General features: G+C 38.9%; 1 protein-coding gene across 1 annotated transcript in view; it reads right to left on the bottom strand.

The window, feature by feature from the left end:
* Positions 1–856: 856 nt before the first annotated feature.
* The window catches only part of FERMT2 (fermitin family member 2), a 55028-nt gene continuing 41573 nt past the window's right edge, over positions 857–14311 (bottom strand). Inside the window, exons 10-14 of the mRNA XM_032871083.1 lie at positions 7837–7943; positions 7478–7699; positions 4002–4126; positions 3556–3697; positions 857–2139 (exon numbers count right to left, since the gene is read on the bottom strand). Coding sequence (XP_032726974.1) covers positions 1966–2139; positions 3556–3697; positions 4002–4126; positions 7478–7699; positions 7837–7943 — 770 coding nt within the window. The 3' untranslated portion in view covers positions 857–1965. The remainder of the gene's footprint in view (positions 2140–3555; positions 3698–4001; positions 4127–7477; positions 7700–7836; positions 7944–14311) is intronic.

Raw genomic sequence — 14311 nt, 5'->3', positions numbered from 1 at the left:
GAGCTGAGGTGCCTGGATGGATCAGTTGGTTAGGTGTCTGCCCTTGGCTCAGTTCATGATCTGGGGATCCTGGGATGGAACCCCGCATTGGGCTCCCTGCTCAGCATAGTCTGCTTCTCCCTCTGCTCCTTACCACACTCATGCTCACTCTCAAATACATAAAATCTTAAACATAAATAAATAGGTTTTCGGGCTCTGTGTAAGTGGGTAACCTGTATTTAAGGCAAGGAAAGGGAATATACTGTTTAATTTTTATTTATTAGTGGGAAGAAGCCCTTATATTTTGGAGTGAGGTTTGTTAGGACTTGACCTTAGAGTACAAAGAAAAGCCATGGAGAATGTGATCTGCTTTGCTTTTAGGCTGTGGCTTCATGGCAGGCACAGGACAAGAGAACCTGAATTCAGGTGTCAGTGACAGCAATGACAAAAGTTTGCCTGAGGGAAAAATCAACAAGACCTGGCCTGATTAAATGCCAGAGCTCCAGAAGAAAACATCCAGGACTGAAGTTTGGTGACAGAATGAGGATGTAATAGTACTAACAAGAGGGAGTAAATTCATACATGTGAGTTGTTTTTTTTAGACCAGGAGTCAGTTTGCAGTTTCAAACAAATTCGGTCCAAGTCAATAATGTCTTTTCAATGTCATATTTCTATTTCTAGTATTTAAATATGAAAAGTGAGGGGGAGGGTGGAAAAATCGATCCTAGAGATTAAGTGTCACTCTCTGGTGATACTCTGGAATACCAGAAAGCTGTCCTTCCAACAAAAGGTACAGGCAAAATGTATCCATCCAAAAGGCCAAAGTTCATCAGTTAATTCTATGTAAACAGTAAAGACAAGAAGTACAAAAAGAAACTTAAATAAAAGATTTTGCTTTTATTTAAAATAAAATGCATTTATACAGTCTTTAAACCATGGATTATTGGACAATACTGGTAATCCACCCCTCCTGGCACCCTTTTGGGTTGTGTGAGCTAGGAATTTTCTGACTAGCACCAATGGGGACTGTAACAGCGCGGCGGACGAGAACATGGCCAGTCCAGGCATCAGAGTTAAGGACACTGTGGTAAATCATGACTATAACGAAGTCATTCTTAATTTAGCAGGTATGAAAACTGCACATTATACTTTTAAAAGCATTTAATTAATGCAAAGATGCTACATCTAAGCCATTTGCTAGTTGTGAGTTTTTTTAAAAAACTGTACAATTTTATAAAATTTGTGTTTGTACATTAGTTACACAAAATGCATACTTCATAGACCTTTACTTCATATTGTAATGCAAAAGTTGCATATTTTAGGCAGACGTGAATATGCTGGTGAATACTACAGGTGTTGTAATACAATAGGGTGTAAAAATAAAAACACAAGACATTATACATACATGCTTATTCAAGGACAAAAATGAACCAAGCCTAACGCACTGATAGCATTTTCCTTCAAAGTCGAACAATGACATCATTATTAAGTATCAGGCATCTTTTGTAGGCCTGATTTATTTGGGGATGAGAGTGGGGGATGGAGAATCAATGGCTACCAGAAGTTGGTATTTTTAAAACACAAGATCAAATTAAACATACATTAAAACACGTGCATTAAACATGATAAATAGACTTCATGTAGTTTAAGCCCTGGATAGCTTTAAAGTATATGGCTTGAGTTTCTCGGTTTGGCTAGCTTAAATTAAATCAGTGATGTTTTATTCCTGACTTGTCCACTACTTTAGTTTTCAATTCCTGGCCCTAAGGAATGTGTGCCATATTCAAAGTCCACATATTGTATCATGATAGCAGATTAATAGTCGTGCTTGTTAGTGCACTTATTAACTGGTCTGGTAAGGCAAAGAAGTTTTCATGATAAAATGATAAATTTCAAGCTTACTTTATTAAGCAGCATATAACAAACAACAGCTTTCAAAGTTAAATATTGTTATGGCCATGGAGTTTCATTACACAGTAGCTCTATTCACACCCAACCACTAGTGAGTTTGTAGAACATCTCTTCATCTAAACTCTCATTTTGGTCTTTTGCACGTGTTGAGAGAAATATGTAGCCACCGATGAATTCATGAACCACTTTGCAATCCACTTCAGTACAAATGAAGGACAGTCGTACTTCATCTGCAAACTCTACCGTGACCTGGAAACAAAGACCAAGAGCTGTCAGTCCCAGGAAAACTCTGCATGGTTGGGTACAAGCGAAGCTAATGTGCTATTAATGTCTGCCCTCTCACAAAGTACTTGTTGATCCTCAGATTTTTAAAAAAATCCTAAATAGTGCCTTCGATTCCAGAAGAGTAAGTTTATTAGTCCCTCTACCACTCCTTTTTAGTTTTTCATTCTGAAAAGACAGAATGCAAGGGGTTTAAGTCATTATGTTCCCAATGGTCTCTGGTGATTCAATTAGTGAGAAGGTCCCTCTTCCAGGCCTGGGAGAAAACCCGTTTCCTGCATTTAATTTAATACTTGCTCAAGACATTTAACCTTTAGGTATTATGTTTGAATACAGGAGCCCCCAGCCCCTTATCCATGGGAAATCTCTGGAACCTCAGTGGATGGCTGAAACCATGGGTAGTACTGAACTCTCTGTGCTCTGCTTTTTTCCCTTTACATACATACATATGATAAGCTTTACCAGTTAGATACTGTAAGAGATTAACAACAGAATTATAACTATAATATAATCAAAGTTACGTGAATATGGTCTCTCTCAACGTATCTTATTGTACTGTACTCACCCTTGTGATAATGGGAAATGATAAAATGCCAGCGTGACGGGATGAAGGTAAAGGACACAGCAGGCACTGTGACATAGCATTAGACCACTATGGACCTTCTAACAATAGGTCAGGAGGAGAAAGCATCTTCTGCTTATAGACCGTGGTTAACCACAGATAAGGAGGGACACTACTGTATTTCAGAACTATGAGATTCTATGCAGTAATAGGAACTGATACAACAAACCCGAAGATCCTAAAACACATGGCTTATCAGTAAAAGACCGTTTATTTTAAATGATATTCACTGTACTTCAAGGCTAGGGACAGCATGACATATAGTAGGAGCTGTGCCAGCTTTTAGAGCCCTGAGCATCTGAGTTTGAATCCTGATTCCATTACCAAGTGTGTGGTCATGGTAATCACGGCCGTCAGGTCTCTATATGTGAGTGTCCTCATTTGTAAAGCAGGGACAATCCAACCACCCACAAGGCTGTGGTGAGATTAGAAACAGGGTACGAATATAAAAACATCTAGGCATCGTAACGGGCACAGAGTAGGCATTCAATAAAAAGTAGCTGCTACGGTGACTGACAGGGATGTACCAGTTCCAGAAAACCACCTTCTAAGCAGATTGTGTTCTTAGAGTTCCAATAACTGGGTTAGTCATGAAATAGGAAAGTTTAAGTGGGAAATGAATAACCAACCAGATTTTATACTGTAAGAGGTGATGATACAAATAATCTAAGAAATTTATCTCCCTTTTTATTCTTAACTTACTGATTCTTAGCAGAAATTAGTGCTCTACACGTACTCAAATTAACACTGTTTGAGCTTACCATTTTTATTTCCCAGTTTACATTCCACTGTTTCATGTTACTGAAACGCCATGTTTTAATTGCATCTCCTGTGCTGGCATCCATCCGAATCAGTCTGTTGTATGCAATTCCAATAAGTTCTTCTTTTTTTCCTCCCTGGAATCTAGAGTATTAAAAACATAAAAAATGTTTAAAAACATGTTGGGGATAGGAGGACATGTTGCTCTGGTTTTAAGATGTACTCTTTAACTCATGAGAGTAATATTTTCACAGAAGTAAAAACAGAAATCATTTTTAACTTTTAATGTAAAAATTACAATATAGATAATACGTTAAAATATTCTTTACATGTTACTATAAAATTGCTTAAAGCATCTCTGCAGGTACTTTAAATGTTTAATTGAAGTAGATTAAGTAAAAAAGCACGGATTACTATTTATACACAGGTATTTAGGAGAACCACTGACCTTGCAATAAAGTGTGTGATGCCAAATTCTGGTAAGGACTGCCAAGCTTGAATGAATCTCATCTTGGCTTCAATTAGACTCATCTGAGCTACATTTTGATGGGCCTCCAAGATTCTTGCTGTTATCTAAACATGATTAAACACCACCTTTACCATCAGACAATAGTCTTTCATGGGAGGATCAAGACAAAAAGTAAAAAATTAAATTATGTGCCCCACCCCATAATCATGTATCATTAAGAGCAGGAATTGGGAAATTTCTGCACCTACATTTAGGTGTTTTAGTGAACTAATGACTCTTCAAAATAACCCTTGGTATGGGCACCTGGGTGGCTCAGTGGACTGAACCTCTGCCTTCAGATCAGGTCATGATCATCGAGCCCTGCATCAGGCTCTCTGCACAGCAGGGAGCCTGCTCCCCCCGACCCCGCCTGCCTCTCTGTTTACTTGTGATCTCTGTCAAATAAATAAATAAAATCTTTTAAAAAATAAATAAATAACCCTTGGTATATTTCTTAATTTCAGTTTCCATATATCCAGAAACAACAACTACTATTAGGAGCACATAACTGCCACTCTTGAGGTATATTCCAAGTATACACATATATGTCACTGCTTTTTATAAAAGGGCACGTTCTAATCTTATACATGAGTTTTAAAATTAGCACCGAGACACTATATCAGAATGAGCACCTGGAATATAAATTTCTAGCAGGAGTATTTATTATCACCTTTAAAGTACTTGAAACAACTATAATAATTTAAAAATTTTTTCTAAAGGAATCATAGAAAAGTTAACTTTTAAATTATACTCCCTTTGGGATTACTACTCCCACTAAGAGTGGAAGGAAATTAATCTGTAAGAGGGGATTGTGTCTAAAGCTTTAAATATTTTTCTTTTCTTCTTTTGGTTAATACGGAGAACTTACCAAATCTCTTATATAGCCTGGCTGTAGATGGCAATGCGAAGAAAGAAAAAGGAAGCAGAAAGAAAAAAAAAGGCAATCAGAAAAAATGGCAATGAAGCAAAGAAAAAGTTGCGGTAACCTGCAAACCAAAATTCCAGCCAAAAACCATGCAAAAAAAATTACTTTAGGTGGAAACCAAGCAAAGTAATGCAAGCATGAAAATGAAAACAAGGAAGTAGCGATTACTTTCCATTTAGAATACTGAGAAACACTTCATTATTTTAGATTGTTAAGTGTTACTAAAATTATGATAGAAATTTGTAGGGAAAAACAAAGAGCAAATAACGTTTCTCTGCTCATTTACCAGTTCTTACTGGTTAGGGTAGGCCTAATGATTTTAGTAGCAAAATCAGAATTAATGTTCAAAAACCTTTAATGTTTTGAGATCGAGTCCAATAATATGACCCATGCACCACTTTTCAGAAATAAGTTGAACGTGTAAGGTAAGTACAGTGACCATATTGTTTCTTTATTTACACAAGAAAAGCAAACCCCTCAATTACCATCTGTTTTTTGCATCCTTTTTCCTGGAAGGGAAAATGGAGAGATGCTATACACTACACTAGGAATGGCGGCTGTAAACATTAGTCTCTCTCAATTTTTATTCACATGGATAAAGCAGAGAACAACTCTTCTCTCTAAAATGTAAAAATCTAGTTTGGGAGTCACAGTCATGTTAAGATATATATAGTAAGTTTAAATAATACATGGTTTTGGGGATTTAAAGTAGATTAAATGTAACAAAATTGTTGGGCCCTGGTAGGAATGAAAGAGCCCATGGCCCACCTCTGTTCCTAGTGGACTCCTGCATGCCACTATATTAGATAGTTGAACAATTACTAAGCACTACATCCAATGACCGGTACAGCACCGGACACACAATAGCAACTACACTTCTGCCTATCAGCACTTCCTAGGTGTCAGGGCAATCTGCGGTGTCTACGTCCTGGGAACAACTCATAAATCTAGTCATGGAAGGCAAGATTAAGAAAGAATATGCTTTTGATAAGATGTCAACATGGAAGACAAGGCTGGAAGAATCCTTAACCACAGACCACACACATACTGTTATCCTGCCAGTCAAATATTCACTGTTTCTGTCCACAAGAGAATTTTCACTTGACAATCTAGCTGAGAAATGAGAGATAGAAAACTATCTTTTTTTAAAGTGAAAACTATCATTTGAAAGGCTTCTGAGAAAACAACTCAGGACCTCTGACAACTAAACCAACATTTGGCAATCTTCAGTTACATTTTAAGATCTTTTTTTCCTGATACCTGAAAGTGAAATACGCTTGCTAAGGTTTGAAATTGTTCCTTGCCTTTGAAGGCAAATGAATCCACTTTTGGAAACAAGTTTTTTTTAACAATTTTTAAATGAAATAACTAAGAATTAAAAAAAATTAAATTAGTACTTGATTCACTTTCCCTTTTTAACTTACAATCTACATTCCACAAAGCTCCCCAGGGCAGCATTTCCTCCATTCCTTACTACTCCCACATCATAGGACTGTGGGCTAAACAGTTTCTACGTAGAGAAATTGTGTAGAGCTTACACAATCTCTGAAACTTAAAGACAAATACTTGGCCATTAAAACTTCTGAACATCTATTTCTAGCTAAGTGATTTCAGACCCATATGATAAACATTATATTTAAAGTTAAGAATTAATAAGCATTCTGGGTATTTCACTGGGCCCTTTCAGTAATGTTTTAAAGTATTCTTTAACAGAGATAAAAATGAAACTAGATAGAAATGAAATATTTATTTGAAAGGTCTTCTTCACCCCCCACCTCAGACTGAAGCCTTTGCCTTTTATGGCATGATGTTTGGTGTAGCGAATACTGGGGGCTATCCCAAGTGAAATTCCCCTGCAAAGAACCTTTCATGTTGTACCAAAGAACCATTTTCCTAAATAGCAATCCTTTTATGGTATTAATTTCCAGGAAAGGAATTCTAAACAGAGTGAACAAAAGCAGTGAATGTCAATGAAAATTTACCAAACTCCGTCACATCATGCAAATTTTGGTTTAGGTTTTTTACTGTTAAGAAAAAAACAATGTCGAACTGTAGACTATTTCTACCCTTATAAAGTTTATTTCCAAAGCTGGAAAAGTCAATTTCAACAGCAGGAAGAGTTGTTAGAGATTTTGTTGGGAAATGCTGGCTGTGCTTTATACCACAATTACAAAAGGAATGAAAACCAAAACATCCATACCATATTCAATTCCCTGAAAGAACACCTCATTCACAGGGTGATTTCCTTAGACTGTTGTGAGTAAATGCTCCCAACTATTTTACCTCATTATGTGTCCAATTAAAATGAGAAACATTTTTTTAAATGACCAATTTTCAAATGGACTAAAAGCTATCTGCAGCTTATTTTATACTCTGACCACCAGATAAGAAATTATGACTAAAAGTTTTATTTAAGAGGGGAAAATAAATTTAAGTATGTACAAAATCATAAAATCAGGGGAAAATAGATGAAGTAAAATGAATCAAATACCTGCTTGTTCTTGTACTTTTTTAGATAGCGAGGGGATACCAAACATTCAGGATTTATATCCGTTGTGATCTGCTCTGGTATTAACTGAGGATCTGGGTTTAAATGCTGCATCTTCAGAAAGGAAAGAATATTTTGAACTTCTAAGTTATACGAACTGTCTGCCATGGTCTTGCCTTTGGAGGCTAATCTGCAGGCTGCCATCCAGTGCGCATACTGTTTTTCCTGTTGGAAAATAAATACTGAAATATGAAATGTATCACATGATGGGTCCTATGAGTATAAAACTGTAAGGATGGCTGGTCTACTCCCTAAGGAATCAAAGAAAAATTGAGGTTTATATTTTTAAATGGAAAACTTACATTGTCACAACGAAGCCAGATTTCATTCATGCCTTCTGCAACTGGAATCAGGAGTTTAATATTGAATTTCTGCCCTGAAATGTTTACATCTGGGGTAACTTCACATCCTAGAATAAAAAAAATATTATAACGGTCAAATTTACTTTTAAGAAATCCCAAGCCAATACAGGCAGTCCTCATTTTATGTTATGTTAACATGCTGAATTTTGCTGTTTTGTAATCGATTAATTGGGAAGAAATTTTTCCGCCCAGTAACTTTGAGGCACAGAGAAGAGTCACATCTAATACAATTTGGGGCCTTCATAAAACTTAATTGAAAAGAGAAGGAAAGGGTCCTATTAAAAAGGATATTACCCCAAAACACCATCCCACAAACTTGATATTGCGGGTTTTTGTTTTTGTTTTAAAGATTTATTTATTAGAGAGAGAGAGAGAGAGAGAGAAAGAGAGACCGTGACACCACAACCCTGAGATCATGACCCAAGCTGAAACCGAGTCGGATGCTCAACCGACTGAGCTGGGCAGGTGCCCTGATACTCTAAATATCATTCAGTTCCTTGAACCTTAAATTATCTGGGGTTTTTAAGTTTTTAGATGTATAGGGATATTACAGTGTCTTTCTGTAATTCATGTTTTGATAACAATAGGTGACTTCTTTTTTTTTTTTTTTTTAAGATTTTATTTTATTTGACAGAGAGAGATCACAGTAGACAGAGGCAGGCAGAGAAAGAGAGAGAGAGAGAGAGGGAAGCAGGCTCCCCACTGAGCAGAGGGCCCGATGTGGGACTTGATCCCAGGATCCTGAGATCATGACCTGAGCTGAAGGCAGCGGCTTAACCCACTGAGCCACCCAGGCGTCCCTTTTTTTTTTTTTTAAAGTAATCTCTTCACCCAACATGGGGCTTGAGCTCTACTGGCCAGGTACCCCAAGAATAAATGACTTATGATGCCTTTAAAAAGACAAAAGAAAAGGCATTGTGTCCGTGGGATTCCTATTTGAGCTGGAGTCCTATATAGGATTCTCCTCAAGGCCCTCCTATCCTCCATGGCAGGAAGAAACCTAATGGCAGGGAGAAGAGAAACAGAGGCTCTCAGGATCCAACTGAACGCTCCTAGGCATATGCCTCTTTCCAAAATTCCAGAGTGCTGAAACACTTAAATATTCACACTTACAATAACTTCGATTCAGAGGGTGAGCATCTGCACAAAAATGGTTTCTTTAAAACTGTAATTTCTTCATAGATTTGACTCAATTCACAAGTTAACTTTACACGCAATATTTCAGGAGCACATCTACTACAGAAGGTAATCTACACTTACATACTGGGGAAGTCAGTATGAAAATGACTGGTATTCAGAATTTCACTCCACTGGTAAGTTTTCAACAACACACAGATACGGGCTACAAAAAGCCACGTTATCAACTCAGTTAAGCATTAGCTCGTAGCTTCACAGTAGAGAACACAGTTGGACTGAACATGGCGGGAGAACGGCTGTCATAAGCAAGTAGTAACCAGAGTAATGCAGGGCAGTGCAGCTCTGCCATCTGATTTAGGCTTCACACCTTTCTCTGTCACTTCATAATTATTGCCAATTTATTTAACATCTCCCCCCAAAATTTCCTGACCATAAATTCTACCTCAATGGAATGCTATAAGGACAAATAAGATAATGTACCATGTCAGGCTCTTTAAAGGGTATTCTAATTGTCACCCTCATATGTCTTAAGACCATCAAGTAGGCTTGTAAACTGTTAGGGCCTGTGGTTGCCTTGCTCTTTGTACTGGAGCAACTTCTCTCTGCACAGAGAGTATAAGGAACAAGATAATAAATGTCTATCTATCCACCACATAATAAAGACAAATGTTAAAATTGAAATATTATATTAAAAGAAAAAGAACATTTTAGATAAACGGGAGGTCCTCTTCTCTCTAGAAGCAATTCCTATCATAAATTCGATAGACTTTCTCCCCCTTTGCTTTCTTTAAAAAATATTAGCTACAGGGGCGCCTGGGTGGCTCAGTTTGTTAAGCAGCTGCCTTTGGCTTAGGTCATGATCTCAGGGTCCTGGATGGAGTCCAGGGTCCTGGATCAGGCTCCCTGCTCACCGGGGAGCCTGCTTCTCCTTCTCTGCCTGTACTCTCTCTCCGTCAAATAAATAAATAAATCTTTTTAAAAAAATTAGCTACAGCATTTAACTCTTTCTGTGCAAGGGTTACAAAGTATAAGGAAGTTGTGTGGCAATGCATTTAATCTGCAAAGTTAAAATGAGATGTTTGAAGATATGTGATCTTTTACAGACTTCATTAATCATTCAAATGGATTTAATGTGTACAATCCCATAATAATTAGGCCTCTTTTAAAAATAAAATACTGGGGCGCCTGGCTGACTCAACTGCGTGACTCTTGATCTCATGGTCATGAGTTTCAGCTCAATGTTGGGTGCGAAGATTGTTTAAATAAATAAACTTAAAAAAAAAAAAAAGTAAAGTAAAATACCAAAAAAACCCTAAAAAGCTCAGAGAGGCCGAGTGGGTAACTCAGGTGCTAGTATAGGTGGCAGAGGCACTTACGAGGCCACATCTCAGGCCATATTCACTCCATGCCACCTGGGCTGCCTACTTCAATGGCAATATGCCATACTTCACTGTAACCCAATTACGCTTCCTTTGAAACGTTCAATGCAAAGAGCCCATTCTAATCACAACCTTCAGTCCTCTCTTCAAACCATCTGAGGGACCCTTTCTGCAGCCCCACAACTTTCTCCCCATCAGCAACATGTTTTCACCTCTTTCTTTTCCTGAGTTCAGCCTGCACACCATTCACCAGGTATCAACCTCCAATTCCCTAGATTCACTCTGTCCACTATACTCATTTACCAAAACCCTAACCAGGGATCAATCCAATCATCTAACTTTTACTTGCCTATATTAGGCTGCTGAGCACTCAAAAGGTGGAGAGGGAAGTGAAAAAAAAAAAAAATCACAAAACCAAGCAGATAGATCTCACTAGAAATTCACAGATTCCCAACTTCAACCGAGCCCTTAACATTTGCAGTCCCTCTGTGTTTTCAAACATTCTCAACAACGTTTATTTCAAATCTTCTCAGGCTTCCGATGCCACCCACTCTCAGTGGACAACTTCATCTCTTTTTTCCAAAAAAGCCATGAGTCACAGAGCTTCCTGCTACCATGACTGATAAAGCTAGCTCCCCTCAACTTCCACAGAGTGGGAGAGGGATCTCTCCTCTTAAGGCTCTCCTATCCAAGCAAGCTGAGTTTTCTGCCATCCCAGGAGCCTTGCTCCATTAAAAAGATCTTCCTCTCCTGGATACTAGATTTCTTTCTTCCTTTCTATTTCTATTGTGATATTTCCATCAGCATTTAACTTCCTTGAGTTTCTCCCATCTTAAACCACAAAGTGCCTTTCTCCTCCACCTTATAGCTCTCTCTGCTATTACTGCCCCCTTTCCTCCTTCCTTGTCACAGTAAGGTTCATCAAAAAGCTATCTTTGTTTCCTATTTACTTCTCAGTGACTGTACTTTGGCTCCCATATTCAAAAGGCTACTGATACCTGCTGAATCTATTCTTCATCAAGGCCACTAAACACCTCCAATGGGGCTAAATGCTATGGAGGCTTAACACTTTATTTTTCTATAGCACCTGACGCTGTTGACTATTGTCTTTTTGGCAACAACTTTTACCTTGGCTCCCACCATACCTCATTTCCATGGTCTTCATAAGCATTTGCTGTTTCCCTTGCAAGCTCCTCTTCCTCTCATCTGCCCTGTACCTCAAACATGGGTGTCCTGCAGGGTTCTATTCTTAGCCTTTTCATATTACAGACAACTGTTCTTAGGCTGCATTTACCATTAATCCTGAAACAGCTACCATCATTATCAGCAGTGCGGATCTCCCATGATCCAATGGCCTACAGAGTTTCTTCCACAGAAATCCCACAGGTACCTCACCTTTAAAATAACCCAAAATTAAACTCATCATCTTTCTCCCCAAACTCAGCTCTTCTACATTCTCAACCCTATTCACCCAACTGCACAAGTCCCTCCCCATTAGCCTCTCCCAAGTCAATCACCAGGCTGCTGACTGTGCCTCCTCAGGGCCCTCTGAATCAGTACCCTTTTCCCCACCTATACTGACCTCCTTAATCTGGATCACAGTTTAGAGTGATCTAAATTACTCCTCTATACCATAGCCAATATAAATAGGATGGATCCTGTCATTTTCATGTTAATAATCTTAGTGGCACTTCATTGCTGCCAGTGTAAAAAACAATCTCCTTAATATTTTTATCCTCTTAATTCCTGCCAATTTCTTCTGCTATTATCACTCATCTTAGTAAGAATCAGATTCAACACCCACTACAGAAGTATTCATCCTCCCCCTTGAACTCTACATTCCAGCAGCACAAACCCATGCTTTTCTCCAGGCTTTTCTCCACAACAGTCTCTGCCTGGACTCACCTTTCTTCCATGGACCTCAAGTTAGAGCTTGGATCTAACTCTGGCGTTATTTCCCTCACGAAGTCTATCCTAATTCTCTCCATAGTCACTGAACACTGACAGAGCAAGCACCTTTACCCGCTTTGCTCTTCCTTAGACCTATTATTTCCTTTTTAAAGTACTATTGTCCAAATTGTAACTCTCTATCTCCCCCAACATAATCTAAACCCCTTGAGGGGTGGGACTGTCATCTGTTCTTGCTCAAGTCTCTAGTATCCAGCACAGTTCACAGCACAGGAATTCACTCAGTATTTGCTGAACTGAATTTTTTACAACTTTGCATTTTAGATGTCCAAGGGCCATAGAGAACATCTAGTCCAACACTCTCATTTCTTAGGGGAAGTTACTGAGGTCCAACAGCTATTTTTCTAAAATCATAGGGCTTATTTAATAGCAGAGCAAAAGTGCTCTTTTGGGTGGACATGGAAGAGGCGGCACATCACAAGCCATTCTCCATACCAGGACTTGACTTCTAAGTCACAAGAGAGAAGGTTAAGGATGTAATAGGGACAGAAAAGACAGGGCCCAGAAAATAGATCTAGTCTATAGATCAAGAGTAGATAACCTGGGCTGGTCCTGGACAACTTAAAAGAGAAGCAAGAACAAAGCTGCAATGGATTCTAACAGTAACAAATAATGAGAGAACTCCAAAAATTAAACCCATGGATCTTATGAAAGAAAGGCAGTGAGCTCAATTAAAATTTTTAGGAAAAGTACAGAATTCTAACACATGGGCATATCAATCTTCTACCCAGGACAGAGATTTCCCATTTTTTAAAACAACAATTCAGAGGATTACTGGGCAGAATACAGGTTTGGACAATTTGTTGAAATATACTAAAAATATCCTAATGTACTACATAGAAAAGAAAATTAAATAGATCAAGGAAAGCACCCCTGTATTAAGCAAGAAATTAAATTATTTTGGGAATCATTTTTGTGAATGAATCAGGGGTCCCCTCTTTGGGTACTTTTGTTCAAATAGGGGTATTTTTAGTTAGAAAGACATATGGCTTTACATATAATCATAAATGTACATGCAAAATGTAACCCAAAGGAGAAATGGGCTGGGCCGATAGGAATTAACTCCCTGAACACCACCCTCATGACTGGCCTGCCAAAGGAAGTGCAAACCTCGCTACCACCGAGAGGCTGGGAAACCCAGAGGCTGCCCCTGCAGCTCCAGAGCCCAGAAGCACCTTGTTCCTTTCTCAATTCTGTCTCTCCAGCCCCTTAACTTAATCAGGATTCAAGTCTCAACATGAATGTTTATCTGATTGGAATCAAAATCCCACTGAAAATCAGTCCAGAAAATGTATTTTCGTTTCTGGCCTTTGCTGTAAAGAGTGGGAATGGTGAGATGCCAGTCTACTGCATCCTCCATGTAGCACGCTGGTGCCAAGGGTGTAGTGAGTGCACTTCTCACTGCAAGCAAGCCAGGGGCTTCTAGTGAATATGCCCACACGTGAAGGGCTCATCAACACTCTGCAAGACCCTGCAGAAAAAGCGCGGCACGAAGCAGCAAGATGTCCTTCAGCTGAAGAAGAACTAGACCAACCTGGACAGGAAATTCTCCCTCTGCCCGAACCACTGCATCAATCAGACAGAGGAGGTGAAGGAGCAGCGGGAAGAACCAATGAAGTCTCCCAAATCGCAAATGAAATGGGGAAACAATAAAAGACCAAAGCCAGTAGCTCTGAGGCCCTAGCCAGGATCAGCCCAGGCCATAGGAAGCAAGTTTGCCATAAGGGAGTGGAAATGTGTCCAATAACATGTGCCCCTCGTGACAACTCTAGATTTGAAGAGACGAGGAAACCAAGGACATTAAGGTTGTCAGCTAGGAGAAGCCTCTGAGGAGTATCCTGGGGCTACCGCAGAGGCCAAACCAAGAGCTGAATGTTGAACAATAATGTGCAGGGAAGAGTTACTGCGGGAGAGGAAGAACGTAGCCAAAC

This window comes from Lontra canadensis, unplaced genomic scaffold (assembly GCF_010015895.1).
Source record: "Lontra canadensis isolate GAN:19392208 unplaced genomic scaffold, GSC_riverotter_1.0 scaffold42, whole genome shotgun sequence".
Classification (NCBI taxonomy): Eukaryota; Metazoa; Chordata; class Mammalia; order Carnivora; family Mustelidae; genus Lontra; species Lontra canadensis.
Note: the sequence above shows the minus strand (reverse complement) of the source record. Positions and strands in the feature narration are given on the sequence as shown.